The sequence below is a fragment of the Rhinoraja longicauda genome, chromosome 34, assembly GCF_053455715.1.
Source record: "Rhinoraja longicauda isolate Sanriku21f chromosome 34, sRhiLon1.1, whole genome shotgun sequence".
NCBI classification, from domain to species: domain Eukaryota; kingdom Metazoa; phylum Chordata; class Chondrichthyes; order Rajiformes; family Arhynchobatidae; genus Rhinoraja; species Rhinoraja longicauda.
The window spans coordinates 1,751,320-1,779,299 of record NC_135986.1 but is presented as its reverse complement, the minus strand read 5'-3'; the positions used below and the strand labels follow the sequence as shown (position 1 = coordinate 1,779,299).

The following is a 27,980-nucleotide window of genomic DNA, read 5'->3' as shown; positions in this document are numbered from 1 at the left end:
GACAGAGGTTGCGTAGCAACCCCCCTCCCGGCCCGGGCGGCCGCCATTGGTGTAAGGGGAGCACGTGGCCGCTGGCTGGCTGGCTGAGGTCACGTGGGGGTCTTGCATCACTCTATGTCTCTGTGACTCTTTGCATTTCAGGCTTCGGCTTGCCAAGATGAACGAGGAAATGCGGGAAGCAGAGGGAATTTTCGGGCAGTCAGGTCAGTATTCTTACATCTGATCCCAAGTCTGATTGTATGGTGGGGAGATGGTGCACAACTCAGCATAAAGGTAACACCTGCTGTGAAGAATATGGTGGCCGTCATTATTTAGGGGGCGTTACAATAGACAATAGGTGCAGGAGGAGGCCATTCGGCCCTTCGTGCCAGCACCGCCATTCACTGTGATCATGGCTGATCATCCACAATCAGTACCCCGTTCCTGCCTTCTCCCCATACCCCCTGACTCCGCTATCCTTAAGAGCCCTATCCAGCTCTCTCTTGAATGCATTCAGAGAATTGGCCTCCACTGCCTTCTGAGGTAGAGAATTCCACAGATTTCCAACTCTCTGGGTGAAAATGTTTTTCCTCGTCTCCATTCTAAATGGCCTACGTCTTATTCTTAAACTGTGGCTCCTGGTTCTGGACTCCCCCAACATCGGGAACTTGTGTCGAATCCCTTAATAATCTTATATGTTTCAATAAGATCCCCTCTCATCCTTCTAAATTCCAGCGTATACAAGCCCAGTCGCTCCAGTCTTTCAACATACGACAGTCCCACTGGCATATGACATTGTGTTTATTTATCTCTTAGGCTGTAGTAAGAAAATTTGGGAAATGCTTATTTTTGGTTTTTGTTCTCAGGGTGTGATGTTATCATGCCTAAAAGCCCCTTGAGAAGGTAGTGAATAACCACAATCTTAGTTTTCAGTTTGAAGAAGGGTCTCATGCAGGTGCAGCAGGCAGTGAAGAAAGTGAATGGTATGTTGGCATTCATAGCAAGAGGATTTGAGTTTAGGAGCAGGGAGGTTCTGCTGCAGTTGTACAGGGCCTTGGTGAGACCGCACCTGGAGTATTGTGTGCAGTTTTGGTCTCCTAACCTGAGGAAAGACGTTCTTGCCTTAGAGGGAGTACAAAGAAGGTTCACCAGATTGATCCCTGGGATGGCGGGACTTGCATATGAGGAAAGACTGGATAGACTGGGCTTGTACTCGCTGGAATTTAGAAGACTGAGGGGGGATCTTATAGAAACATATAAAATTCTTAAGGGGTTGGAGAGGCTAGATGCGGGAAGATTGTTCCCGATGCACGGTACGGCACGGTAGCGCAGCGGTAGAGTTGCTGCTTTACAGCGAATGCAGCGCCGGAGACTCTGGTTCGATCCTGACTACGGGTGCTGCACTGTAAGGAGTTTGTACGTTCTCCCCGTGACCTGCGTGGGTTTTCTCCGAGATCTTCGGTTTCCTCCTACACTCCAAAGACGTACAGGTATGTAGGTTAATTGGCTGGGTAAATGTAAAAATTGTCCCTAGTGGGTGTAGGATAGTGTTAATGTACGGGGATCGCTGGGCGGCACGGACTTGGTGGGCCGAAAGGGCCTGTTTCCGGCTGTATATATATGATATGATATGATATGATGTTGGGGGAGTCCAGAACCAGGGGTCACAGCTTAAGGATAAGGGGGAAGTCTTTTAGGACCGAGATGAGAAAACATTTCTTCAAACATTTCTTCACACAGAGAGTGGCGAGTCTGTGGAATTCTCTGCCACAGAAGGTAGTTGAGGCCAGTTCATTGGCTATATTTAAGAGGGAGTTAGATGTGGCCCTTGTGGCTAAAGGGATCAGGGGGTATGGAGAGAAGGCAGGTACAGGCTACTGAGCTGGATGATCAGCCATGATCATATTGAATGGCGGTGCAGGCTCGAAGGGCCGAATGGCCTACTCCTGCACCTATTTTCTATGTTTCTATGTTTCTATGTCTCGACCCGGAACATCACCCATTCCTTCTCTCCCGAGATGCTGTCTGACCCGCTAAGTTACTCCAGCATTTTGTGTCTACCTTAGTTTTTAGTTTCGTTCAGTGTGGACTCGGTGGGCCAAAGGACCTGATTCCACTCTGCATCTCTAAACAAAATATCTACAAACCTAAGGCAGTGGAGGCCAATTCACTGGATGGATTTAAAAGAGAGTTAGATAGAGCTCTAGCTCATATGAGGAAAGATTGGAGAGACTGGGCTTGTATTCACTGGAGATAAGATGGATGAGAGGGGATCTTATAGAGACGTATAAAATTATAAAAGGACTGGACCAGCTGGATGCAGGAAAAATGTTCCCAATGTTGGGGGAGTCCAGAACCAGGGGCCACACACACACACACAGTCTAAGAATAAAGGGGCGGCCATTTAAAACTGAGGTGAGAAAAAAACGTTTTCACCCAGAGTTGTGAATTTGTGGAATTAATTCTCTGCCACAGAGGGCAGTGGAGGCCAATTCACTGGATGAATTTAAAAGAGAGTTAGATGGAGCTCTAGGGGCTAGCGGAATCAAGGGGTATGGGGAGAAGGCAGGCACGGGCTACTGATTGTGGATGATCAGCCATGATCACAATGAATGGCGCTGCTGGCTCGAAGGGCCAAATGGCCTCCTCTTGCACCTATTTTCTGGTTTCTATCTCTGCTAAGCAAATGTATTAATGTATACGGAGAATAGATACACAAGTGTGCCCTTGCAGTTTAAGTTTGACTCTGGTTAATGATGGATGCTGCTCTTTTTTCCAATCTGACCCTGTGTCCTCTCTTTGTTTGCTCTTTGTTCGTTACTCAGGAGACGAGACTTACAACGACATATTCCGGGATTTCTCACATATGGCCTCCAACAATCCAGAGAAGTTGAAACGGAAGATCCACGAGTTCAGAACCTCGACACTTTAGAGTTGCCTCGTGCCGTCACCCAGGGTTGCCAACCTCCTCACTCCCAAACACGGGTCAAAGGGTGACGTCACCACCCCACGCCCCACGCGACCTCACCCAGCCAGCGGCCACGTGCTCCTGCTCCACCAATGGCGGCCCCCAGGCCAGGAGGCGGGTTGCCACGCAACATCCGTCAGGTGGCGCCCGGGCCTCCGGGCCTACACTGTCCGGGCCTACACTGTCTGGGCCTACACTGTCCGGGCCTACACTGTCCGGGCCTTCACTGTCTGGGCCTTCACTGTCCGGGCCTTCACTGTCCGGGCCTTCACTGTCCGGGCCTTCACTGTCCGGGCCTTCACTGTCCAGGCCTTCACTGGCCCGGCCTACACAGTCCGGGCCTACACTGTCCGGGCCTTCACTGTCCGGGCCTTCACTGTCCGGGCCTTCACTGTCCGGGCCTTCACTGTCCGGGCCTTCACTGGACCGGCCTACATAGTCCGGGCCTACACAGTCCGGGCCTACACAGTACGAGGGCCTACACAGTACGAGGGCCTACACAGTACGAGGGCCTACAGAGTACGAGGGCCTACAGAGTACGAGGGCCTACAGAGTACGAGGGCCTACACAGTACGAGGGCCTACACAGTCCGAGGGCCTACACAGTCCGGACCTACACAGTCCGAGAGCCTACACCTCACCCAGCCAGCGGTCACGTGGGGCGCGGGGCGGTGATATCACCCTTCGCCCCTTATTTGGGAGTGAGCAAGTTGGCAACCCCTACTAATACGGGACAAGGGCGGTCCCGTACAGGACAAACTAATTTAGCCCAAAATACGGGATGTCCCGGCAAATACGGGACAGTTGGCAACCCCACCGTCACCAATGCAAACGGCCAATTCTCCGAAGCTTGGTCTTCCAGCTCCACAGAATGTAAAATGCAAGACAGAACGCCCGGTAGATTCCTGAGGGATTTTATATCCCAATGAGGGATTGAATTTCCTTTTCAACAACGCGAGAGCATTTGTCCATCTTCGTCCTTGACAGCAGACCCGTCAATTCCCTGTCCAGAGGGAATCCAGAGTAGCCAGGCTACGACTTCCCATCCTCGCCCTACATAGAGTCATAGAGTCATAGAGTGATACATCGTGGAAGCAAGCCCTTCGGCCCAACTCGCCCACACCGGCCTACAATGTCCCAGCTACCCTAGTCCCAGTTGCCTGCGCTTGGTCCATATCCCTCCAAACCTGTCTTATCCATGTACCCGTCCAACTGTTTCTTAAACGATGGGATAATCCCAGCCTCAACAACCACCTCCGGCAGCTCGTTCCATACACCCACCACCCTCTGTGTGAAAAGGTTACCCCTCAGATTCCTATTAAATCTTTGCCCCTTCACCTTGAACCTATGTCCTCTGGTCCTCGATTCCCCTACTCTGGGTAAAAGATCTACCCAATCTATTCCTCTCATGATTTTGTATACACCTCTATAAGATCGCCCCTCATCCTCCTGCGCTCCATGGAATAGAGACCCAGCCTACTCAACCTCTCTCCCTGTAGCTCACACCCTCTGGCCCTGGCAACATCCTCGTAAATCTTTTCGGAAACCCTTTCAAGCTTGACAATATCTTTCCTATAACACGGTGCCCAGAACTGAACACAATATTCTAAATGTGGCCTCGCCAACGTCTGGGACATAAGTCTTCCATTCTGCTGAGACCCACGGCTGTACCAGGTTAAAAACCCAGTCCCTGCTCCTATCTCAATCTGCAGATCCAAACCCACCAGGTCCTGATCAGAATAAAGAGACATTCTTTTTTTGTTCTGAACCTCTCACCACTGCCTCCCTAGTTTTCCAAAATTCTCATGACCAAACCAGAGCCCAATAGATTCAGAAATGCTTGTGTAGTGGGAGAAATGTCATAGTCACAGAGTGATACAATGTGGAAACAGGCCCTTCAGCCCAACTCGCCCACACCGGCCAACAATGTCCCAGCTACCCTAGTCCCACTTGCCTGCGCTTGGCCCATAACCCTCCAAACCTGTCCTATCCATGTACCTGTCCAACTGTTTCTTAAACGATGGGATAGTCCCAGCCTCAACTACCTCCTCCGGCAGCTTGTTCCATACACCCACCACCCTCTGTGTGAAAAAGTTGCCCCTCGGATTCCTATTAAATCTTTTCCCCTTCACCTTGAACCTGTGCCCTCTGGTCCTCGAAGTTTGAGATGAAAGTTACATTGTGATATAGTTTACTTATAATTTTCAGGGAAATCATTTTAGTACAATAATTTGTAATATATTTATATTAAAATAGAGCTTTGCTTGAGAGTTTGAAAAAAATAAATCTTTTTTTAAATATAAAGTGCTTGTTGGAAATGTTGTTACCATAGAAACTTTTAAAGGTTATAGAAACATAGAAACTAGGTGCAGGAGGAGGCCATTCGGCCCTTCGAGCCAGCACTGCCATTCATTGCGATCACGGCTGATCATCCACAATCAGTAACCCGTGCCTGCCTTCTCCCCATATCCCTTGATTCCACTAGCCCCTAGAGCTCTATCTAACTCTCTCTTAAATTCATCCAGCGAATTGGCCTCCACTGCCCTCTGTGGCAGAGAATTCCACAAATTCACAGCTCTGTGGGTGGAAAGGTTTCTTCTCACCTCAGTTTTAAATGGCCTCCCCTTTATTCTTAGACTGTGTGGCCCCTGGTTCTGGACTCCCCCAACATTGGGAACATTTTTCCTGCATCGAGCTTGTCCAGTCCTTTAATAATTTTATACGTCTCTATAAGATCCCCCTCTCATCCTTCTAAACTCCAGTGAATACAAGCCCAGTCTTTCCAATTTTTCCTCGTATGACAGTCCCGCCATCCCGGGGATTAACCTGGTGAACCTACGCTGCACTGCCTCAATAGCAAGGACGTCCTTCCATGTACAGAAGCATGCACGTTCTCCATCAGTCCTGTCTGTGCCTCCTGTTCTTCATACATATGGTTGATCTTTTTGTGTAATTGAAAACCTCGTTAGGAGGTCTCAGTTTGATTTCAGTTGGGTTGTTTTGCATTGTCAATAAACTTGAGAAAAACCTAAGTTTTTTTCTCGGTTAAACCAGTTATCAGAAAAATATATTATGTTTGCCTTATGAACTTTAAGTTTATGAAAGTGAAGGAAAGAGATTAATAAAGATATATAATAATTTTTATGAAGGGGTTCCCTGAGACATGAGGGTAAAATGGTGGAGAAACGCTGCACTATAGTGTCTCCTGGACCAAGTGGACCCCGGGCCTACACTGTCCGGGCCTACACTGTCCGGGCCTACACTGTCCCCCGGGCCTACACTGTCCGGGCCTACACTGTCCGGGCCTTCACTGTCTGGGCCTTCAGTGTCCGGGCCTACACTGTCCGGGCCTTCGGTGTCCGGGCCTTCAGTGTCCGGGCCTACACTGTCTGGGCCTTCACTGTCCCCCGGGCCTACACTGTCCGGCCCTACACTGTCCGGCCCTACACTGTCCGGGCCTTCAGTGTCCGGGCCTTCAGTGTCCGGGCCTACACTGTCCCCCGGGCCTACACTGTCCGGGCCTACACTGTCCGGGCCTACACTGTCCGGGCCTACACTGTCCGGGCCTTCAGTGTCCGGGCCTACACTGTCCGGGCCTTCAGTGTCCGGGCCTACAGTGTCCCCCGGGCCTAATTTAGCCCAATGTACGGGATGTCCCGGCTAATACGGGACAGTTGGCAACCCTAGAGTGATCGCAGGTTGGCGTGGACTTGGTTTAGCCTGTTTCTACTCTGTATCTCCAAACTAAAAGTTTAGAGGAAGATAGATTGCCGGAGCAGCCAGTGTGTCAGGCAGCATCTCAGGAGAACATCCATAGGAGGTATTTTGGATTGGGACCCTCTTCAGATTGGGCCCAAACCTCTCCTGAATTGATGCAGCACCCTCCCCTCCTCCCTCTCCCCTCTTCCCTCTCCCCCTGAAATTCCTCGTATGTTGCAAATTTGCACAAATTGCAACTCTTCAATCCTTTTGTCTCGCACCTTTTGACTTTCAATCTCTGGGCTTTGTCCAACCATCTATCAAATAACCCTCGTCACCGGGCGTTCACGGTGGCGCGACGGTAGAGTTGCTGCCTTACAGCGAATGCAGCGCCGGAGACCCGGGTTCCATCCCGACTACGGGTGCTGTCTGTACGGAGTTTGTACGATCTCCCCCCGCGACCTGCGGGGGTTTTCTCCGAGATCTTCCGTTTCCTCCCACACTCCAAAGACGTGCAGGTTTGTAGGTTAATGGGCTTGGTATAAATGTAACAAATTGTCCCTCGTGGGTATCGGAGAGTGTTAATGTGCGGGGATCGCTGGTCGGTGCGGACCCGGTGGGCCGAAAGGGCCTGTTTCCGCACTGTATCTCTAAATTAAACTAAACCAGCCTATTACCTACCAGGCTTTGCCTTGCCCCTCATCTCTTCCATCTTTCCTTCTTCCCCCCCCAACCCCACCATCACCCACAATCAATCTGAAGAGGGTCCCCATCCGAAATACCTCCTATGGATGTTCTCCTGAGATGCTGCCTGACCCACTGACTGCTCCGGCAATCTATCTTCCTCTGAACTTTTAGTTTGGAGATACAGAGTAGAAACAGGCTAAACCAAGTCCACGCCGACCTGCGATCACTCTAGGGTTGCCAACTGTCCCGTATTAGCCGGGACATCCTGTACATTGGGCTAAATTTGTTTGGCCCTTGTCCCGTTATTAGGCCCGGGGGACACTGTAGGCCCGGACAGTGTAGGCCCAGTCAGTGTAGGCCCGGACAGTGTAGGCCCAGGGGACAGTGTAGGCCCGGACAGTGTGGGCCCGGGGGACAGTGTAGGCCCGGGGAACACTGCAGGCCCGGACACTGCAGGCCCGGACAGTGGAGGCCCAGGCACCACCTTACGGAGGTTGCGTACAATGGGGGCGATTTACACAAGCCAATTAACCTACAAACCTTCATGTCTTTGGAGTGTGGGAGCAAACCGGAGCACCTGGTGAAAAAACATGCAAACTCCGTACAGACAGCACCCGTGGTCAGGATCGAACCCGTGTCTCTTGATGGTGAAAGGCAGCAACTCGACAACTGTGCCGGCCCGATTTCTTCACCACTTGCCTTCCGCATTTATCCAACGTCACACTTTTGCCCCACGATATATTTGTTCCCACGATATATTTGTTCCCACATCTCACAACTTCAATGGAAGTGATTTAAACACAATCCCTAACTCTCTGCTCCATCACAGTTATTCCTTGACTAAGGTGGACACAAAATGCTGGAGTAACTCATCGGGGTCAGGGAGCATCTCGGGTGAGAAGGAATGGGGGTGACGTTTTGGGCCGAGACCCTACTTCAGTTCAGATTGATGTCAGGGGGGGGGGGGGTGGTTGGGGGGGGGGGGGGGAGGGAGGGGGACAAAGATAGAATGTAGTCGGAGACAGGGGCGAAGTTAGTGGGAGAACTGGGAAGGTGGGGGGAGGGGATAGAGAGGGAAAGCAGGGACTTATCTGCGTAGTTCCGCCCAGCATTGGCGTACTCTTTCCCACCCCCTGGCTTGGCTACTTGGCACACTGCAGAGGGTAAGTGGTTTCAATAAATTGATGAGAATAAGCTCACATCGGCAGGTCATTTCTTCAAGGCGTGGTAAGGCTTTCTATCGGCATGGAAGGCAGATATGATTTCGCCGGCAGATCAGCCCGATCTTTTGGAATTTCTCACATGTTTGGGGGGAGGAGGCAATGACGAACCACAACTGATTATTTAGCGCTTGCTCGCGTCAAAGGTTTGTGGGACTGCACTCTGCTTTAGAACCTGAACTTCATGTTTGAGGCAAAGTTCAGACTTTCAGATGAAACATTAAACAGATCTCGGGGGGTGGGGGTGAGGGGGGGGGGGGTGGGGGTGAAGGTAAAGGTAAAGAACCCAAAGCAGTCGTTGAAACATCTAAGGGGCCAGGCATAGAAGTCTTCCCTCAGTAAATGAGTATTGTTGAAATGAAGGGGGTTTTGAAATGTTGGTTTAGTTTATTGTTGCATGTACCAAAGTTCAGTGTTGGACTATCCAGTCAGCGGAAAATTCAATACGTGATTGCAATCGAGCCTTTTACAGTGGACAGATACATGTTAAGGGAATAACGTTCAGTGCAAGGTAAAGCCAGCAAAGTCCGATCAAGGATAGTCCGAGGGTCACCAAAGAGGCAGACAGTAGTTCAGCACCGCTCTCTGGTTGTGGTAGGATGGTTCAGTTGCCTGATAACAGGGCCTGCAGCGTCGGTTTACTAGGTTAATTCCCGGAATGGCGGGACTATCGTATGTTGAAAGACTGGAGCGACTAGGCTTGTATACACTGGAATTTAGAAGGATGAGAGGAGATCTTATCGAAACGTATAAGATTATTAAGGGGTTGGACACGTTAGAGGCAGGAAACATGTTCCCAGTGTTGGGGGAGTCCAGAACAAGGGGCCACACAGTTTAAGAATAAGGGGTCGGCCATTTAGAACTGAGATGAGGAAAAACTTTTTCAGTCAGAGAGTTGTGAATGTGTGGAATTCTCTGCCTCAGAAGGCAGTGGAGGCCAATTCTCTGAATGCTTTCAAGAGAGAGTTAGATAGAGCTCTTAAGGATAGTGGAGTCAGGGGGTATGGGTATGGGAACGGGGTACTGATTGAGAATGATCAGCCATGATCACATTGAATGGCGGTGCTGGCTCGAAGGGCCGAATGGCCTCCTCCTGCACCTATTGTCTATTGTCTATAACAGCCGGGAAGAGACTGCCCCTGAATCTGGAGATGTGCGTTTTCACGATGGGAGAGGGGAGAAGAGGGAGTGGCCGGGGGTGAGACTGGTCCTTGATTATGCTGCTGCCCTTGCCGAGGCAACGCGAGGTGTAGATGGATTCAATGGAAGGGAGGTTGGTTTGTGTGTGATGGTCTGGGCTGCGTCCACAACTCTCTACGATTTCTGGCAGGTCTTGGACGGAGCTGTTCCCAAACCAAGACATGATGCATGCCCACAAAATGCTTTCTCTGGAGGTGTATAAGATGAGAGGAATAGATCGGGTAGATGCACAGAGTCTCTTGCCCAGAGTAGGGCAATCAAGGACCAGAGGACATTGGTTGAAGGCAAAGAGGAAAAGATTTAATAGGAATCTGAGGGGTAACTTTTTCACACAGAGGGTGGTGGGTGTATGGAACAAGCTGCCAGAGGAGGTACTTGAGGCTGGGACTATCCCAATGTTTAAAAAACAATTAGGCAGGTACGTGGATAGGACAGGTTTGGAGGGATATGGGCCAAACGCGGGCAGATGGGACTGGTGTAGCTGGGACATTGTTGGCCGGTGTGGGCAAGTTGGGCCGAAGGGCCTGTTTCCACACTGTATCACTCTAAGTCTTCTGCTTTGTGGACCCCAGTCTCCTATCCTCTTCTCCATAACCTGATAAGCTACAAGGTAATGTATGGACAACTTAAGAGGAGAATGTTAAGAAGTGTTCGGTGCTCTGGAGACTAATAAGTCAAGCAGGATCTTATTGCCAGCTGTTCCAGATGTCAACTTCAGGTGCAGTTGACCAAGTGCAGGCCCGGCGATCGTTTCGCTCAACAACTCCGCTCAGTCCGCCTCAACCAACCTGATCTCCCGGTGGCTCAGCACCTCAACTCCCCCTCCCACTCCCAATCTGACCTTTCTGTCCTGGGCCTCCTCCGTTGTCAGAGTGAGGCCCATCGCAAATTGGAGGAACAGCACCTCATATTTCGCTTGGGTAGTTTACACCCCAGCGGTATGAACATTGACTTCTCTAACTTTCGATAGCTCCTCTGTCCCTCTCTCTCTCTCTCTCTCCATCCCCTCCCCCTTCCCAGTTCTCCCACTAGTCTTCCCGTCTCCGACTACATTCTATCTTCCTCCCGCCCCCTCCCCTGACATCAGTCTGACCCGAAACGTCACCTATTCCTCGTCTCTCCAGAGATGCCGCCTGACCCGCTGAGTTACTCCAGCATTCTGTGTGTCTAACAACAACATAACCTAGTGAAACTACGCTGCACTTCCTCAATAGCAAGGATGTCCTTCCTCAAATTAGGAGACCAAAACTGCACACAGTACTCCAGGTGCGGTCTCACCAGGGCCCTGTACAACTGCAGAAGGACCTATTTTCCCCTATACCCACCCCAAAGCACTTCACAGATAGTCAAACAGTTTTTGAGGTGCAATATAATGAGCTCCCAGCACAACAGCATCGACTTAAACCCTTAGTCACAAATTAAGCGGGCATGGCAGGACTGTCGTACGTTGAAAGACTGGAACGACTAGGTTTGTATACACTGGAATTTAGAAGGATGAGAGGGGATCTTATTGAAACGTATAAGATTATTAAGGAATTGGACACACTAGAGGCAGGAAACATGTTCCCGATGTTGGGGGAGTCCAGAACCAGGGGCCACACACAGCTTAAGAATAAGGGGTAGGCCATTTGGAACGGAGATGAGGAAAAACTTGTTCACTCAGAGAGTTGTGAATCTGTGGAATTCTCTGCCTCAGAAGGCAGTGGAGGCCAATTCTCTGGATGCTTTCAAGAGCTCTTAATGATAGCGGAGTCAGGGGGTATGGGGAGAGGGCAGGAACGGGGAACTGATTGTGGATGATCAGCCATGATCACAGTGAATGGTCGTGCTGGCTCGAAGGGCTGAATGTCCTCCTCCTGCACCTATTGTCTATTGTCTATTGAATGCAGCGCCGGAGACCCGGGTTCGATCCTGACTACGGGCGCCGTCTGTACGGAGTTTGCACGTTCTCCCCGTGACCTGCGTGGGTTTTCGCTGAGATCTTCGGTTTCCTCCCACACTCCAAACACCCATGCAGGTTTGTAGGTTAATTGGCTTGGTATAAGTGTAAATTGTCCCTAGTGTGCGTAGAATAGTGTTAGTGTGCGGGGATCGCTGGTTGGTTTGTCCACACAAACGTCAACAGCCCTTGTTCTGCTCTCCAGGTGTCTACCATCTTACCCCCAGCACTCTGTTCCGCCCACAGCTCTCCCGGCCACCCAGAATGCCCGGGCATGGGCACGGGGAGTTGCCTGATGCCGGCTGGGGTTGGATGGTTGTGCTGGCGGGCTTCCTGACCAACGGCCTGCTGGTCGGCGTCGCCCGCTCCTTCAGCGTCTTCTTCGTCGACTTCACGCGCCACTTCCACGAGTCGTCCAGCCGCGTGTCCTGGATCACCTCCATCGCCATGGCGACGCAGCAGTTTGCAAGTTAGTCCCCTTTTACCGCGGTCACGGCGGTAGAGTTGCCGCCTTACAGCGAATGCAGCGCCGGAGACCCGGGTTCCATCCCGACCGCGGGCGCTGTCTGTAAGGAATTTGCACGTTCTCCCCGTGACCTGCGTGGGTTTTCTCCGAGATCTTCGGTTTCCTCCCACACTCCAAAGACATGCGTACAGGTTTGTAGGTTATTTGGCCTGGGTTTTTTTGTACTTGGTATAAGTGTAAATTGTCCCTAGTGTGTGTAGGATAGTGTTAGTGCGCGGGGATCGCTGGGCGGCGCGGACCCGGTGGGCCGAAGGGCCTGTTTCCGCGCTGTATCTCTAAACAGGCTCGAAGGGCCGAATGGAGTCTCGAAGGGCCGAATGGCCTACTCCTGCACCTATTTTCTATGTTTTTCTATGTTTTCTAAACTAAACTGAGTATGAAGTAGTGAAGGGAAAAAAAACTTGCAGGTGCCGGTTTAAATCGAAGGTAGACACAAAATGCTGGAGTAACTAAGTGGGTCAGGCAGCATCTCGAGAGAGAGAAGGAATGGGTGACGTCTCGGGTCGAGACCCTTCTTCAGTCTGAACAAGGGTCTCGACCCGAAACGTCACCCATTCCTTCTCTCCTGAGATGCTGCCTGACCTGCTGAGTAACTCCAGCATTTTGTGTCTACCTTAAACTGTAGCATAACCTGCTTCCGATATTACAAAGAGGAAGCTGATTGAACTTTGTTACCTTCCATTATAGTGAGGAATGCGGAATCGGCTCTGTGGTGGATGTCTATGTTAAATGTTATTTTGTGTGACTACGTGCCTTGTTGATTTTCACTTAGCCTGGTTGTATGGTAACTCAAATGTCACTGCACCTTAATTGGTACACGTGACTGGGGTTGCCAACTGTCCCGTATTAGCCGGGACATCCCGTATTTTGGGCTAAATTAGTTTGTCCCGTACGGGACCGCCCTTGTCCCCGTATTAGTAGGGGTTGCCAACTTCCTCACTCCCAAATATGGGACAAAGGGTGACGTCACCGTCCTGCACCCCATATACTGTAGGCCCGGACACCGTAAGCCCGGACACCGTAGGGCCGGACACCGTAGGCCCGGACACTGTAGGCCCGGACGCTGTAGGCCCGGACGCTGTAGGCCCGGACGCTGTAGGCCCGGACACCGTAGGCCCGGAGACTGAGACCCGGACACCGTAGGCCCGGACACCATAGGCCTGGATGCTGTAGGCCCAAAAGCTGTAGGCCTGGATGCTGTAGGCCCAGACGCCGTAGGCCCAGACGCTGTAGGCCCGGCCAATGTAGGCCCGGACACTGTAGGCTGCCATTGGTGGAGCGGGAGCACGTGGCCGCTGGCTGGGTGAGGTTACGTGGGGCGCGGGGCGGTGACGTCACGCTTTGTCCTGTATTTGGGAGTGAGGAAGTTGGCAACCCTACATGTGACAATAAATTGATCTTGAAATCTCTTGAAATCTTGAATATATAAGAGATGAAAACGAAGATTTCATTAGCGTTCGTTATTTTTTGTTGTAACGGTCGATTAATGATTTTGCGATGGTCCATGCCAACAGGTCCACTGGGCAGTGCGTTTGCACAGCGTTACGGGGCTCGTTCGGTGGTCATGGTTGGCGGAGTTTTAGCCTCCCTCGGGATGTTTGCCGCCTCATTTGGACAGAGTCTTCTCCACCTGTACCTCTCCATCGGACTTCTAACAGGTCAGCGTAATATGTCTCTCTACTTGAATTCACCTGAATGGACTCCTTGTTTACCTCGAAAATTGCCCACAGATGTTTATCACAATCTCCCTGGCACAATCAAACATAGAAACATAGAAACATAGGTGCAGGAGGAGGCCATTCGGCCCTTCCAGCCAGCACCGCCATTCATTGTGATCATGGCTGATCATCCACAATCAGTAACCCGTGCCTGCCTTCTCCCAATATCCCTTGATTCCGCTAGCCCCTAGAGCTCCATCTAACTCTCCTTTAAATTCATCCAGTGAATCGGCCTCCACTGCCCTCTGTGGCGGAGAATTCCACAGATTCACAACTCTCTGGGTAAAAAAGATTTTTCTCACCTCAGTTTTAAATGGCCTCCCCTTTATTCTTAGACTGTGTGTGGCCCCTGGTTCTGGACTCTCCCAACATTGGGAACATTTTTTCCTGCATCTAGCTTGTCCGGTCCTTTTATAATCGTTTATGTCTCTATAAGATCCCCTCTCATCCTTCTAAACTCCAGTGAATACACGCCCAGTCTTTGCAATCTTTCCTCGTACGACAGTCCCGCCATCCCCGGGGATTAACCTACTGAACCTACGCTGCACTTCCTCAATAGCAAGGACGTCCGTCCTCAAATTAGGAGACCAAAACTGCACACAGTACTCCAGGTCCGGTCTCACCAGGGCCCGGTACAACTGCAGAAGGACCTATTTGCCCCTATACCCACCCCAAAGCACTTCACTGGGAGCTCGTTATATTGCACCTCAAAAACTGTTTACAGAGTACAGAGCTTTATTTTTTTGTATGACAAATGAAGCTCTGTGCTCTGTAAACAGTTTTTGAGGTGCAATATAACGAGCTCCCAGGACAACAGTATCGACTTAAACCCTTAATCACAAATTAAGCGGAGATGGCGGGACTGTCGTACAAAGAAAGACTGGAGCAACTGGGCTTGTATACACTGGAATTTAGAAGGATGAGAGGGGATTTTATTGAAACATATAAGATTATTAAGGGATTGGACACGCTAGAGGCAGGAAACATGTTCCCAATGTTGGGGGAGTCCAGAACCAGGGACCACAGTATAAGAATAAGGGGTAGGCCATTTAGAACGGAGATAAGGAAAAACTTTTTCACTCAGAGTTGTGAATCTGTGGAATTCTCTGCCTCAGAAGGCAGTGGAGGCCAATTCTCTGGATGCTTTCAAGAGAGAGTTAGATAGAGCTCTTAATGATAGCGGAGTCAGGGGGTATGGGGAGAGGCAGGAACGGGGTACTGATTGAGAATGATCAGCCATGAACACAGTGAATGGTGGTGCTGGCTCGAAGGGCTGAATGGCCTCCTCCTGCACCTATTGTCTATTCTATGCAGCGCCGGAGGCCCGGGTTCCATCCCGACTACGGGCGCTGTCTGTACGGAGTTTGCACGTTCTCCCCGTGACCTGCGTGGGTTTTCTCAGAGATCTTCGGTTTCCTCCCACACTCCAAAGACGTGCGGGTTTGTAGGTTAATTGGCTTGGTAACTGTAGAAATTGCCCCTGGTGTGTGTAGGATAGTGTTCGTGTGCGGGGATCGATGGTTGGTTTGTCCAAACAAACGTCAACAACCCTTGTTTTGCTCCCCAGGTTTCGGCTGGGCGCTGGTCTTTACGCCCACGATGGCGATGATCCCCCGGTACTTCAGCAGGCGTCGAGCCTTGGCGACCGGCCTGGCGTTTAGCGGAGTGGGGATCGCCTCGTTTTTCTTCTCTCCGCTCTTCCAGCTCCTGATCGACGCGTACAGTTGGCGCGGAGCCCTCCGGGTGCTGTCTGCCATCATGCTCAACCTCTGCGTGTGCGGGGCCTTGCTCAGGCCCATCCGGTTGCCGGAGGACCCCGCCGGGCCCCCGAGGCGGCCTCCCGATGCCTGCGGCGGCGCCAAGGCCGCTGGGCGTTGTGGAGCAGTGGCCTCGGCCTTGGACCTGACCCTCCTCTGCCACCGCGGCTTCGTGGTGTACACGTTGGCCTTGACCCTGGTGACCACGGGCTACTTTGTGCCCTACGTCCACCTGGTGGCCCACGGCAAGAACCTCGGGTTCACGGACTACGAGGCCGCCTTGATGCTGTCCGTCACCGCCATCCCGGATACCGCCGCTCGGCTGTTCTCCGGCTGGCTCAGCGATCTGCGTCTGGTCCGCCCAGCCCGCCTGCTGTTCCTCTGGAGCGTTCTCAGTGGCGCCAGCCTCCTCCTCCTGCCCCTGGGCCGTACCTACCTCGGCCTAATGGGCTTCGGCCTGTTCTACGGCCTGTGCGCCGGAGGCCTCTCACCGCTCTTCTTCTCCACCCTCCCGGATATCGTCGGGGTGGGCCGGATTCTCAACGCCACCGGACTCTTCCTGATGCTCCTGAGTCTCGGCGGCCTTCTTGGACCTCCCCTGTCTGGTACGTTCAGGAGGACGAGAGGGGCATCTAACTGAAACGCACACGATTACTGAGGGGATCGGACGCGCTGGAGGCAGGAAACGTGCTCCCGAGGTGCTGGGGGATGTGTCCAGAACCAGCAGCCACACGCAGTTTAAGAATAAGGGGTTAGTAGGCCATTTAGAACGGAGATGAGGAAAAACGTTTTCGCCCAGGAATTTAGAAGGATGAGAGGGGATCTTCATATCATATCATATCATATATACACAGCGCAGAAACAGGCCTTTTCGGCCCACCAAGTCCGCGCCGCCCAGCGATCCCCGCACATTAACACTATCCTACACCCACTAGGGACATTTTTTTACATTTACCCAGTCAATTAACCTACATACCTGTACGTCTGTACATCTTATCGAAACGTATAAGATTATTAAGGGGTTAGACACGTTAGAGGCAGGAAACATGTTCCCGATGTTGGGGGAGTCCAGAACCAGGGGCCACACGCAGTTTAAGAATAAGGGGTTAGTAGGCCATTTAGAACGGAGATGAGGAAAAACGTTTTCGCCCAGAGAGTTGTGAATCTGTGGAATTCTCTGCCTCAGAAGGCAGTGGAGGCCAATTCTCTGGATGCTTTCAAGAGAGAGCTAGATAGAGCTCTTAATGATAGCGGAGTCAGGGGGGTATGTGGAGAGGGCAGGAACGGGGTACTGATTGAGAATGATCAGCCATGATCACAGTGAATGGCGGTGCTGGCTCGAAGGGCCGAATGGCCTCCTCCTGCACCTATTGTCTATTGTCATGAATTTAATTTCTCCAGGGATTATCGGCCAGTGCTGGCAAACTGTTCCAGTATGTTTTCTCAAAACCTCAACCCTTGTGGCTTATATATAAGGAAAACACAATGCTAGGGTAACTCAGCGGGTCAGGCAGCATCTCTAGTGAGACACAAAAAACTGGAGTAACTCAGCGGGTCAGGCAGCATCCCTAGAGAGACACAAAAAACTGGAGTAACTCAGCGGGACAGGCTGTGTCTTAGGAGAGAAGGAATGGGTGACGTTTTGGGTCGAGACCCTTCTGCGATGTTGCCTGACCCGCTGAGTTACTCCAACTTTTTGCGTCAAAAAGCACTTCTGGAGTGTACTGTGTGGTAATGGGGTTTAGTTTATTTACAGGCCCTTCGGCCCACCGAGTCCACGCCGACCAGCGATCCCCGCACACAAACACTATCCTACACACACACACACACACACACACACACACACACACACACACACACACACACACACACTAGGGGATAATTTACATTTACAGCAAGCCAATTAACCTACAAACCTGTCCGTCTTTGGAGTGTGGGAGGAAACCGGAGATCTCGGGGACAACCCACGCAGGTCACGGGGAGAACGTACAAACTCCGTACAGACAGCGCCCGTAGTCGGGATCGAACCCGGGTCTCCGGCGCTGTGAGGCAGCCACTCTACCGCTGTGCCACCCTAATGTGCGGGGATCTCTGGTGGGCGGCGCGGACCCGGTGGGCCGAAGGGCCTGTTTCCACGCAGTGCCTCTAAACGAAACCAAACAGAAGACAATAACGAAGTGGCCAACCCCGTTTTTAACGTACAAACTCCGTACAGACAAGCACACCCGTGGTCGGGATCGAACCCGGGTCTCTGGCGCCATGAGGCAGCGGCTCGACCCGCTGCGCCACCGTGCTGCCCTAATGTGCGGGGATCGCTGACCGGGAATCGAACCTAACCACGAGGTCACCGGAGCAGCTCAGGAGCGTTGGGGGGGGGCTAGAGATGGAATGTAGGGATGCGGGGAATGACTCAGAGTTCACTCTTAACGCCCCGTCTCTCCCCCCCCACTCTCAGGGCTGCTGGCGGATCGGACTGGAAGCTACAATACCTCCTTCGTGGTGTCGGGCGGCTTCAACCTGGCGGGGTCTCTTGCCCTCCTCCTGCTCCCGGATGTTTTCGGCTGCTCCGCGACCGCCGCCGCGCCAAGACCGGGCGCCACCGCCAACCGCCATCACCCTGCCCTAGAAAACGGCGCACAGCTCAGCCCGCGGGCCGGGCCGGGCCAGGCCGAGCCGGGGCTGGAGTTACACCACCTGGAAACAGCAGGGCTGCCCAATCCGGAAAGCAGCTGAAAAATTCCCAGCATCCCGCACCAGAAGACGGCCCTTCAGAAAGGACCTTGCAGTGCCCACTTTCTCATTTTATTCTGCCGTGAGACATAGAAACAATGGGCGAATTCCTTGTTTAAACTCCTTGTTTACCTCGAAAATTGCCTGCAGATGTTTATCACAATCTCCCTGGCACAATCAAACAGAAACATAGGTGCAGGAGGAGGCCGTTTGGCCCTTCCAGCCAGCACCGCCATTCATTGTGATCACGGCTGATCGTCCACAATCAGTAACCCGTACCTGCCTTCTCCCCACATCCCTTGATTCCGCTGACCCCTAGAGCTCTATCTAACTCTCTTTTAAATTCATCCAGTGAATCGGCCTCCACTGCCCTCTGTGGCAGAGAATTCCACAAATTCACAACTCTCTGGGTGGAAAAGGTTTTTTTCTCACCTCAGTTTTAAATGGCCCTGAATCAGTCTGAAGAAGGGTCTCTCTTGAGAATTCCTTCTCTCTTGAGATGCTGCCTGACCCGCTGAGTTACTCCAGCATTTTGTGGTACCATAAATACTGTATGATGGCATTATCAAAGCTCATTTAGATGGGACTTCGAAAGTTGAATCAAGAAACTGCATATATAAAACTATATTTTTCCCTCACTGTAAGATGAGAAACCCCAGTACTAAGTCACCAAATATAAATTTAATAAATTAAAGCACCTCTCTGCCAATGATGTTCTGATTGTCTCTTCTTGACTGCTCCTCCACAAGCCTCTTCCCACCCAGAGATTTAGTCCTTATTAACTAAGAGTTTCTTGAGGTGGGCCTTGGTGTGAATTGTGCAATGGAAACTTGTGGTCCAAATAAGCCACTCAGATCTTCCAAGGTAAATGCGCAAAGCTTGCTCTTTCTTCAGTTTAGTTTAGAAATACAGCGTGGAAACCGGCCCTTCGGCCCACTGGGTCCGTGCCGACCAGCGATCCCCGCACACTAACACTATCCTACACACACACTAGGGACAATTTTGCACTTACTCCAAGCCAATTAACCTATAACCCTGCACGTCTTAGGAGTGCGGGAGGAGACCGACCGAAGATCTCGGAGAAACCCCCACGCGGGTCACGGGGAGAACGTACAAACTCCGTACAGACAGCGCCCGTGGTCGGGATCGAACCCGGGTCTCTGGCGCTGTGAGGCAGCAACTCTACCGCTGCGCCTTAATGCGTTGGGAACGCTGGTGGGCACGGATCCGGTGGGCCGAAGGGCCTGTTTTCGTCCTGAGTCTCTAAACTAAACTATGCGGAAGACAATAACAAAATGGCCAACCCCGTTTCTTAGGCACCCAGGCGATCCGTTTCAATAAGCAGCACACTGGTGTGTATGTGACATTGGGTTGCCAACTGTCCCGTATTAGCCGGGACATCCCGCATTTTGGGCCCGGACACTGTGGGCCCGGTCACTGTGGCCCCAGGGGCCACTGTAGTCCCGGACATTGTGGGTCCGGACACTGAGGGCCCGGACACCGTAGGCCCAGACACCTTAGGCCCGGGCACCACCTAACGGAGGTTGCGTAGCAACCCGCCTCCCGGTCCGGGCGGCCGCCATTGGTGGAGCGGGAGCACGTGGCCGCTGGCCGGGTGAGGTCACGTGGGGCGCAGGGGCGGTGACGTCACCTTTTGTCCCGTATTCGGGAGTGAGGAAGTTGGCAACCCCTGATGTGATGCCCCGATTTTAACAAAGAGAAGACGCCGCAAAAGTTTATTAACTTATTTTTTAATCGTTTTGACATTCTTAGTTTCTGGTAAACGCAGCAAACAAGAGGCGGGATTTCACAGATGGATCAGGCAAGCAGGGACCTCCTGAGAAAACGTACCCAATAAATACATCGCCCATCTGATCCACAGGTCACAGTTAAATCCAATCCCTGAGTTTCAAGCAAAAATACTAGAGGAGCAAGATGAACCACTCCTTCAAAATCGCCTATACTGAAGTGTAGTACGCAATGGGGCGTAACGTCCGCCATTTTAGTAAGCAAAACCCGCCGCTCGCTAGGCCTCTCGCAGTGTAATCAGTGTTTTGGGGGAACAGTAGGTGTGATGATACCATTAAAATGCAGAATATATCTCATCTATCAACTCACAGATTTTTGTTATTTTTCTTTTTAAATGTTTCTGCAAGTTTCTGCCTACTAAAATGGCGCCATGACGCACTACGGTTTATAGGGTCGAGTGGTCTATCTTGCTCCTCTAGTATCTTTGGTTTCAAGGCACTAAAAACTGGCAAGATTCTGGAGAGAGAGAGAGAGAGAGAGAGAGAGAGAGAGAGAGAGAGAGAGAGAGAGAGAGAGAGAGAGAGAGAGAGAGAGAGAGAGAGAGAGAGAGAGAGAGAGAGAGAGAGAGAGAGAGAGAGAGAGAGAGAGAGAGAGAGAGAGAGAGAGAGAGAGAGAGAGAGAGAGAGAGAGAGAGAGAGAGAGAGCAGATGCTGTGAGACACAAACTGCGACATTTTAGATTTAGCTCTTATGCCTAACAGAATGACGGGACATGGGGGGAAAAGCAGGAACTGAAACATATAAGATAATTAGGGGATTGGACACAGAGGCAGGAAACATGTTCCCAATGTTGGGGGAGTCCAGAACAAGGGGCCACAGTTTAAGAATAAGGGGTAGGCCATTTAGAACGGAGATGAGGAGGAACTTTTTCAGTCAGAGAGTGGAATTCTCTGCCTCTCGCAGTGTAATCAGTGTTTTGGGGGAACAGTAGGTGTGATGCTTTCAAGAGAGATCTGGATAGAGCTCTTAAGGATAGCGGAGTGAGGGGGTATGGGGAGAAGGCAGGAACGGGGTACTGATTGAGAGTGATCAGCCATGATCGCATTGAATGGCGGTGCTGGCTCGAAGGGCTGAATGGCCTACTCCTGCACCTATTGTCTATTGTCTATTGATTATGGACGATCAGCCGTGATCATATTGAATGGCGGTGTTGGCTCGAAGGGCCGAATGGCCTACTCCCTGCACCTATTTTCTAGCTATCGATGAGTGAAACTACCAGCTTCTGCCGTGATGCCTTCTGCAACTTTCCAAAAAGATGCATTTGCTTTAAATAAGCTCGAGGCTGAAAATATCTTTGGGTGAAAAAAACCCCACCACAAATTCCGGATGCCCCAAGGTTTTTTCCTGAGTGCTTCGTTAGTGTCCGTTAGGAAAACCGGTCAAAATGTGTAGGAAGGAACTGCAGCTGCTGGTTTAAACCGAAGATAAGGTACAAAGCGCTGGAGTAACTCAGCGGGACGGGCAGCATCTCTGGAGGGGAAGGGATGGGTGACGTTTCGGGTCGAGACACTTCTTCTGAATGGGTGACGTTTTGGGTCTTGACCCGAAACATCGCCCATCCCTTCTCTCCAGAGACGCTGCCTGTCCCGCTGAGTTACTCCAGCATTCTGTGCTTTCCAGATAAGAGTTGGTCACACGTTGTTGAGCCTTGACACCAAATGATAAAAAAATTGGTCGCTTGTTATTCGGCTGGAAAGCTCAATGCCAAGTGACCCGAAAGGCAAATGAACCAATTGTTTAGTTTAGTTTAGTTCAGAGATACAGCACGGAAACAGGCCCTTTCGGCCCACCGGGTCCGCGCCGACCAGCGATCCCCGCACACTAACATTATCCTACACCCACTAGGGACAATTTTTTGCATTTTGCCATGCCGATTAACCTTCAAACCCGCACGTCTTTGGAGTGTGGGAGGAAACCGAAGATCTCGGAGAAAACCCACGCAGGTCACGGGGAGAACGTACAAACTCCGTACAGACGGCGCCCGTAGTCGGGATGGAACCCGGGTCTCCGGCGCTGCATTCACCGTAAGGCGGCAACTCTACCGCCGCGCCACGGTTGTTCAACGCTCTCGAGGACAGATTCATTCCACGCCAAACGCCGCCTGGCGAAAACCATCTTCCCTGGAAGAAATAATCCTGAAGAAGGGTCTCGACCCGAAACGTCACCCGTTCCTTCTCTCCGGAGATGCTGCCTGTCCCGCTGAGTTACTCCGGCGTTGGGAACTTGGTTTTCCAAGTAGATACGTCGACAGGGCAGGATTCGAACGCAAGCTGTGTCAACGCTCTCTCTGGTTCCAACTCAAAAGTAGGGGGGGGGGAGGAGGGGAGGGAGGTGGTTTCGTTTAGCAGCGAGGTTAGTCGTCAGCCCTCCCCGGGGCTCAGAGCACCTGGGTGTCGGTCGGGGCCGCGGCGCCGGCGCCGGCCGGCTGGGCCGGAGGAGGCCACTCCGCCGCCAGTCCGTTGGCGGTGGCCACGGGCGCGTACTCTTCGTCCGGCGCGGGCTGGCGGACGCAGGGCAGGGCGGAGGGGAGGCCGAAGAGGACCAGGCTACCGAGCAGGAGGAAGCCGCCGGCCACTGCGAAGGAGGCAGTGTAGTTGCCCGTGGCATCGCGCAGCCAACCTGCCAGGGAGAGAGAAGGGACAGTGGTTCAATCCCACGCAGAGACGCAGAGACACGGGTGCGGGAGGAGGCCACTCGGCCCTCCGAGCCTGTACGCACCGCCATTCAACATGATCACGGCTGATCATCCACAAACAGTACCCCGTTCCTGCTTTCTCCCCATATCCCTTGATTCCGTTAGTCCTAAGAGCTAAATCTAACTCTCTCTTGAACACATCCAGTATAATCGGCCTCCACTGCCTTCTGTGGCGGAGAATTCCGCAGATTCACAACTCTCCGGGTGAAAAGGTTTTTCCTCATCTCAGTCAATAGACAATAGACAATAGACAATAGGTGCAGGAGTCGGCCATTCAGCCCTTCAAGCCAGCACTGCCATTCAATGCGATCATGGCTGATCACTCTCAATCAGTACCCCGTTCCTGCCTTCTCCCCATACCCCCTCACTCCGCTATCCTTAAGAGCTCTATCCAGCTCTCTCTTGAAAGCATCCAACGAACTGGCCTCCACTGCCTTCTGAGGCAGAGAATTCCACACCTTCACCACCCTCTGACTGAAAAAGTTCTTCCTCGTCTCCGTTCTAAATGGCCTACCCCTTATTCTTAAACTGTGGCCCCTTGTTCTGGACTCCCCCAACATTGGGAACATGTTATCTGCCTCTAATGTGTCCAATCCCCTAATTATCTTATATGTTTCAATAAGATCCCCCCTCATCCTTCTAAATTCCAGTGTATACAAGCCCAATCGCTCCAGCCTTTCAACATACGACAGCCCCGCCATTCTGGGAATTAACCTAGTGAACCTACGCTGCACGCCCTCCATAGCAAGAATATCCTTCCTCAAATTTGGAGACCAAAACTGCACACAGTACTCCAGGTGCGGTCTCACTAGGGCCCATTACAACTGTAGAAGGACCTCTTTGCTCCTATACTCAACTCCTCTTGTTACGAAGGCCAACATTCCATTGGCTTTCTTCACTGCCTGCTGTACCTGCATGCTTCCTTTCATTGACTGATGCACTAGGACACCCAGATCTCGTTGAACTCCCCCTCCTCCTAACTTGACACCATTCAGATAATAATCTGCCTTTCTATTCTTACTTCCAGTGAATAACCTCACACTTATCTACATTAAACTGCATCTGCCATGTATCCGCCCACTCACACAACCTGTCCAAGTCACCCTGCAGCCTTATTGCATCTTCCTCACAATTCACACTCCCCCCCAACTTTTAATCCCTTCGTCTAAGTCATTAGTGTATATCGTAAATAGCTGGGGTCCCAGCACTGAACCTTGCGGTACCCCACTGGTCACTGCCTGCCATTCCGAAAGGGACCCATTTATCCCCACTCTTTGCTTTCTGTCTGTCAACCAATTTTCTATCCATGTCAGTACCCTACCCCCCAATACCATGTGCCCTAATTTTGCCCACTAATCTCCTATGTGGGACTAAATGGCCGACCCCTTATTCTTAAACTGTGTGACCCCCTGGTTCTGGACTCCCCCAACCCCATTCCCATGCCAGCAGCGGGTACCTGACACGGGGACTGAAGGGCCTATTCCTCTGCTGTGCCTAGGGGTTGCCAACTTCCTCACTCCCAAATAAGGGACAAAGGGTGACGTCACCGCCCCGCGCCCCACGTGACCTCACCCAGCCATCGGGCACGTAAGTGCTCCCGCTCCACCAATGGCGGCCGCCCAGGACGGAGGTTGCTAGGCAACCTCCGTCAGGCAGCGCACAGGCCTCCGGGCCTAGACTGTCCGGGCCTACACTGTCCGGGCCTACACTGTCCCGGCCTACGATGTCCCGGCCTACGCTGTCCCGGCCTACGCTGTCCCGGCCTACGCTGTCCCGGCCTACGCTGTCCCGGCCTACGCTGTCCCGGCCTACGCTGTCCCGGCCTACGCTGTCCCGGCCTACGCTGTCCCGGCCTACGCTGTCCCGGCCTACGCTGTCCCGGCCTACGCTGTCCCGGCCTACGCTGTCCCGGCCTACGCTGTCCCGGCCTACGCTGTCCCGGCCTACGCTGTCCCGGCCTACGCTGTCCCGGCCTACGCTGTCCCGGCCTACGCTGTCCCCGGCCTACGCTGTCCCGGCCTACGCTGTCCCGGCCTACGCTGTCCCGGCCTACACTGTCCGGGCCTACACTGTCCGGGCCTACAGCGCCCCCCAGGCCTAATATGGGACAAGGGTGGTCCCGTACGGGACAAACAAATTTAGCCCAAAATACGGGATGTCCCGGCTAATACGGGACAGTTGGCGACCCTGTTCCTGATACCGGAAGGGCCCGTTCCTGTGCTGTACTGTTCTATGCCAACCACACCCTACGCCCGTGCGCGGCGTGTACCTGATATGGGGGTGCCGAGCAGGCCGCCCACGCTCTCCAGCATCTGCAGTAGCCCCAGGGCGCCGTAGATCCGGCCGATGCCCACGATGTCAGGCAGCAGGGAGAAGACCACGGGGGTGAGGGCGCCCGAGAAGAAGCCGTAGGCCACACCGATCAGCATGAGCAGCCAATAGAGGCGGCCGAAGGGGATGAGCACCAGGCTGAGGCCCGTCAGCGAGGTCCACATGACCAGGACGTGCACCAGGCGCATGCGCCGGCTGTCGGAGAACCACCCGGACACCAGGCGGCCCACCAGGTCCGCCACTGCCGTGGCCGACATCAGGAAGGCCGCCTGGTACTCGTCGAAGCCGATGGAGCGGGCGTGCGCCACCAGGTGGAAGTAGGGCACAAAGTAGCCGGCGTGATCAGCGTGATGACCGCCACGAAGGTGAGGAAGGGCATGTGGCGCAGGAGGGGCAGGTCGAGTAGGCCGAGGAGGGCCTGGCACCAGGAGGAGGAGGGGCAGCAGCGGCAGGAGGAGGAGGAGGAGGAGGAGGAGGAGGAGGAGGCCAGGGTTGGCGTCTCGGGCCCCGGGGTCAGGTCCTCCTGCAGAGTGAGGGGCCGGATCAGCGCCCCGCTCGCCAGCAGGTTGAGCATCATGCCGGCGATGATCAGCAGCGCCCCCCGCCACGTGTACTCGTCCAGCAGGTACTGGAAGAGGGGCGAGAAGACGAAGGAGGAGATGCCCACGCCGGTGAAGGCCAGGCCCATCGCCAGCGTCCGACGGCGCCGAAAGTAACGGCTCAATGCCGCGATGGACGGCGTGAAGACCAGCGCCCAGCCAAAGCCTACGGGGGGGGGAACAGGAGGAGGAGAGGTTACAGCGTGTCACACCCACGCCCTCACCCAGCGCCAACATCTAAAGGGGCTGCTCCCTCATCTTCTGGCCAAAGAGACTAGAGAAACAAGATGGACCACTTCTGGCCAAAGATACTAGAGGAGCAAGATGGACCACTTCTGGCCAAAGATACTAGAGGAGGAAGATGGACCACTTCTGGCCAAAGATACTAGAGGAGGAAGATGGACCACTCCGTTGAAATCAAAGATACTAGAGGAGGAAGATGGACCACTCCGTTGAAATCAAAGATACTAGAGGAGCAAGATGGACCACTCCGTTGAAATCAAAGATACTAGAGGAGCAAGATGGACCACTCCGTTGAAATCAAAGATACTAGAGGAGCAAGATGGACCACTCCGTTGAAATCAAAGATACTAGAGGAGCAAGATGGACCACTCGACCCTAAAAGCCATAGTACGTCACGGCGCCATTTTAGTCGGCAGAAACTTGCAGAAACATTTTAAAAGAAAAATAACAAAAATCTGTGAATTGATAGATGAGATATATTCTGCATTTTTATGGCATCATCACACATACTGTTCCCCCACAACACTGATTACACTGCGAGAGGCATAGCGAACGGCGGGTTTTTGCCTACTAAAATGGCGGACGTTACGCTCCTTTGCGTACTACACTTCAGTATAGGCGACTTCGTGTGTGTGTGTGTGTGTGTGTGTGATGGTGTTAGTGTGCGGGGATCGCTGGTGTGTGTGTGTGTGTGTGTGTGTGTGTGTGTGTGTGTGGGTGATGGTGTTAGTGTGCGGGGATCGCTGGTGTGTGTGTGTGTGTGTGTGTGTGTGTGTGTGTGTGTGTGGGTGTGTGTTGGTGTTAGTGTGCGGGGATCACTGGTGTGTGTGTGTGTGTGTGTGTGTGTGTGTGTGTGTGTGTGTGGTGTGTGTGTGTGTGTGATGGTGTTAGTGTGCGGGGATCGCTGGTGTGTGTGTTGTGTGTGTGTGTGATGGTGTTAGTGTGCGGGGATCGCTGGTGTGTGTGTGTGTGTGTGTGTGTGTGTGATGGTGTTAGTGTGCGGGGATCGCTGGTGTGTGTGTGTGTGTGTGTGTGAGATTGTGTTAGCGTGCGTGGATCGCTGGTGTGTGTGTGTGTGTGTGTGTGTGTAGGATAGTGTCATTGTGCGGGAATTGCTGGTGTGTGTGTGTGTGTGTGTGTGCGTGCGTGCGTGCGTGCGTGCGTGCGTGCGTGCGTGCGTGCGTGCGTGCGTGCGTGCGTGCGTGCGTGCGTGCGTGCGTGTGTGTGTGTGTGTGTGTGACAGTGTCAGTGTGGGGGGATCGCTGGTCGGCGTGGTCTCGATGGGCCGCAGGGCCTGTTTCCGCGCTGTATCTCTAAACCAAAAGCTAAACTGAAACAGATAAATGTCTCGGGTGACAGGCTAGTAAAGAATCAATAAGTTTGCTGGAAAACAGAGATTAATATGTAAAACCCATCGCTGGTCTGTTCGATGCAAATCACTGGTGACACATATTGATCACATGGAAAGGGCAAACGGTGCTCTAAGCTACTTAGTCCATTAAACAAATGCCAAATAACAAGCCAAGCCGCAAAACTAACATGGAAATAAATTGGAAAAGGGCGCAGAAGAGATCCTCCAGGATGTTTCTAACTAGGGGTTGCCAACTTCCTCGCTCCCAAAATACGGGACAAAGGGTGACGTCACCGCCCCGCGCCCCACGTGGCCTCACCCAGCCAGCGGGCACGTGCTCCCGCTCCACCAATGGCGGCCGCATCTCTGGAGAGAAGGGATGGGTGATGTTCTTTGGCTGAGTTGCTCCACCTTTTTGTGTCTATCACGGTAGCGCAGCGGTAGAGTTGCTGCTTTACAGCGAATGCAGCGCCGGAGACTCAGGTTCGATCCTGACTACGGGTGCTGCACTGTAAGGAGTTTGTACGTTCT

The 27,980-nt window shown here is 52.6% G+C and overlaps 2 protein-coding genes and 1 pseudogene across 5 annotated transcripts in view; 2 read left to right on the top strand and 1 right to left on the bottom strand.

Annotated features, from left to right (window-relative positions):
- The window catches only part of LOC144609345 (arf-GAP with coiled-coil, ANK repeat and PH domain-containing protein 2-like), a 49,847-nt gene extending 44,637 nt beyond the window's left edge, over positions 1–5,210 (top strand). Inside the window, exons 21-22 of the mRNA XM_078427776.1 lie at positions 142–203; positions 2,805–5,210. Coding sequence (XP_078283902.1) covers positions 142–203; positions 2,805–2,911 — 169 coding nt within the window. The 3' untranslated portion in view covers positions 2,912–5,210. The remainder of the gene's footprint in view (positions 1–141; positions 204–2,804) is intronic.
- A 3,185-nt stretch (positions 5,211–8,395) lies between these two features.
- On the top strand, positions 8,396–19,076 carry LOC144609364 (monocarboxylate transporter 13-like). 3 transcript variants are annotated; one of them, XM_078427815.1, is made up of 5 exons: positions 8,396–8,495; positions 11,897–12,160; positions 13,732–13,875; positions 15,503–16,297; positions 18,148–19,076. In XM_078427815.1, the coding sequence occupies exons 2-5, from the start codon at positions 11,956–11,958 to the stop codon at positions 18,423–18,425; spliced, it is 1,422 nt and encodes a 473-aa protein (XP_078283941.1). In that variant the 5' UTR covers positions 8,396–8,495; positions 11,897–11,955; the 3' UTR covers positions 18,426–19,076. The 3 variants fall into 3 exon arrangements, 2 of the variants coding, with proteins under 2 accessions (XP_078283941.1, XP_078283940.1); XR_013549310.1 differs by having other exon boundaries at positions 8,408–8,495; positions 11,938–12,160; positions 15,503–16,443; positions 18,148–18,203; XM_078427814.1 differs by having other exon boundaries at positions 8,408–8,495; positions 11,938–12,160.
- A 1,818-nt stretch (positions 19,077–20,894) lies between these two features.
- On the bottom strand, positions 20,895–26,025 carry LOC144609283 (monocarboxylate transporter 13-like; annotated as a pseudogene). Its single transcript, XR_013549306.1, has 2 exons — positions 25,195–26,025; positions 20,895–22,849 (listed from the first exon to the last, which is right to left on the bottom strand). The product of XR_013549306.1 is annotated as a monocarboxylate transporter 13-like (transcript).
- Positions 26,026–27,980: the final 1,955 nt, after the last annotated feature.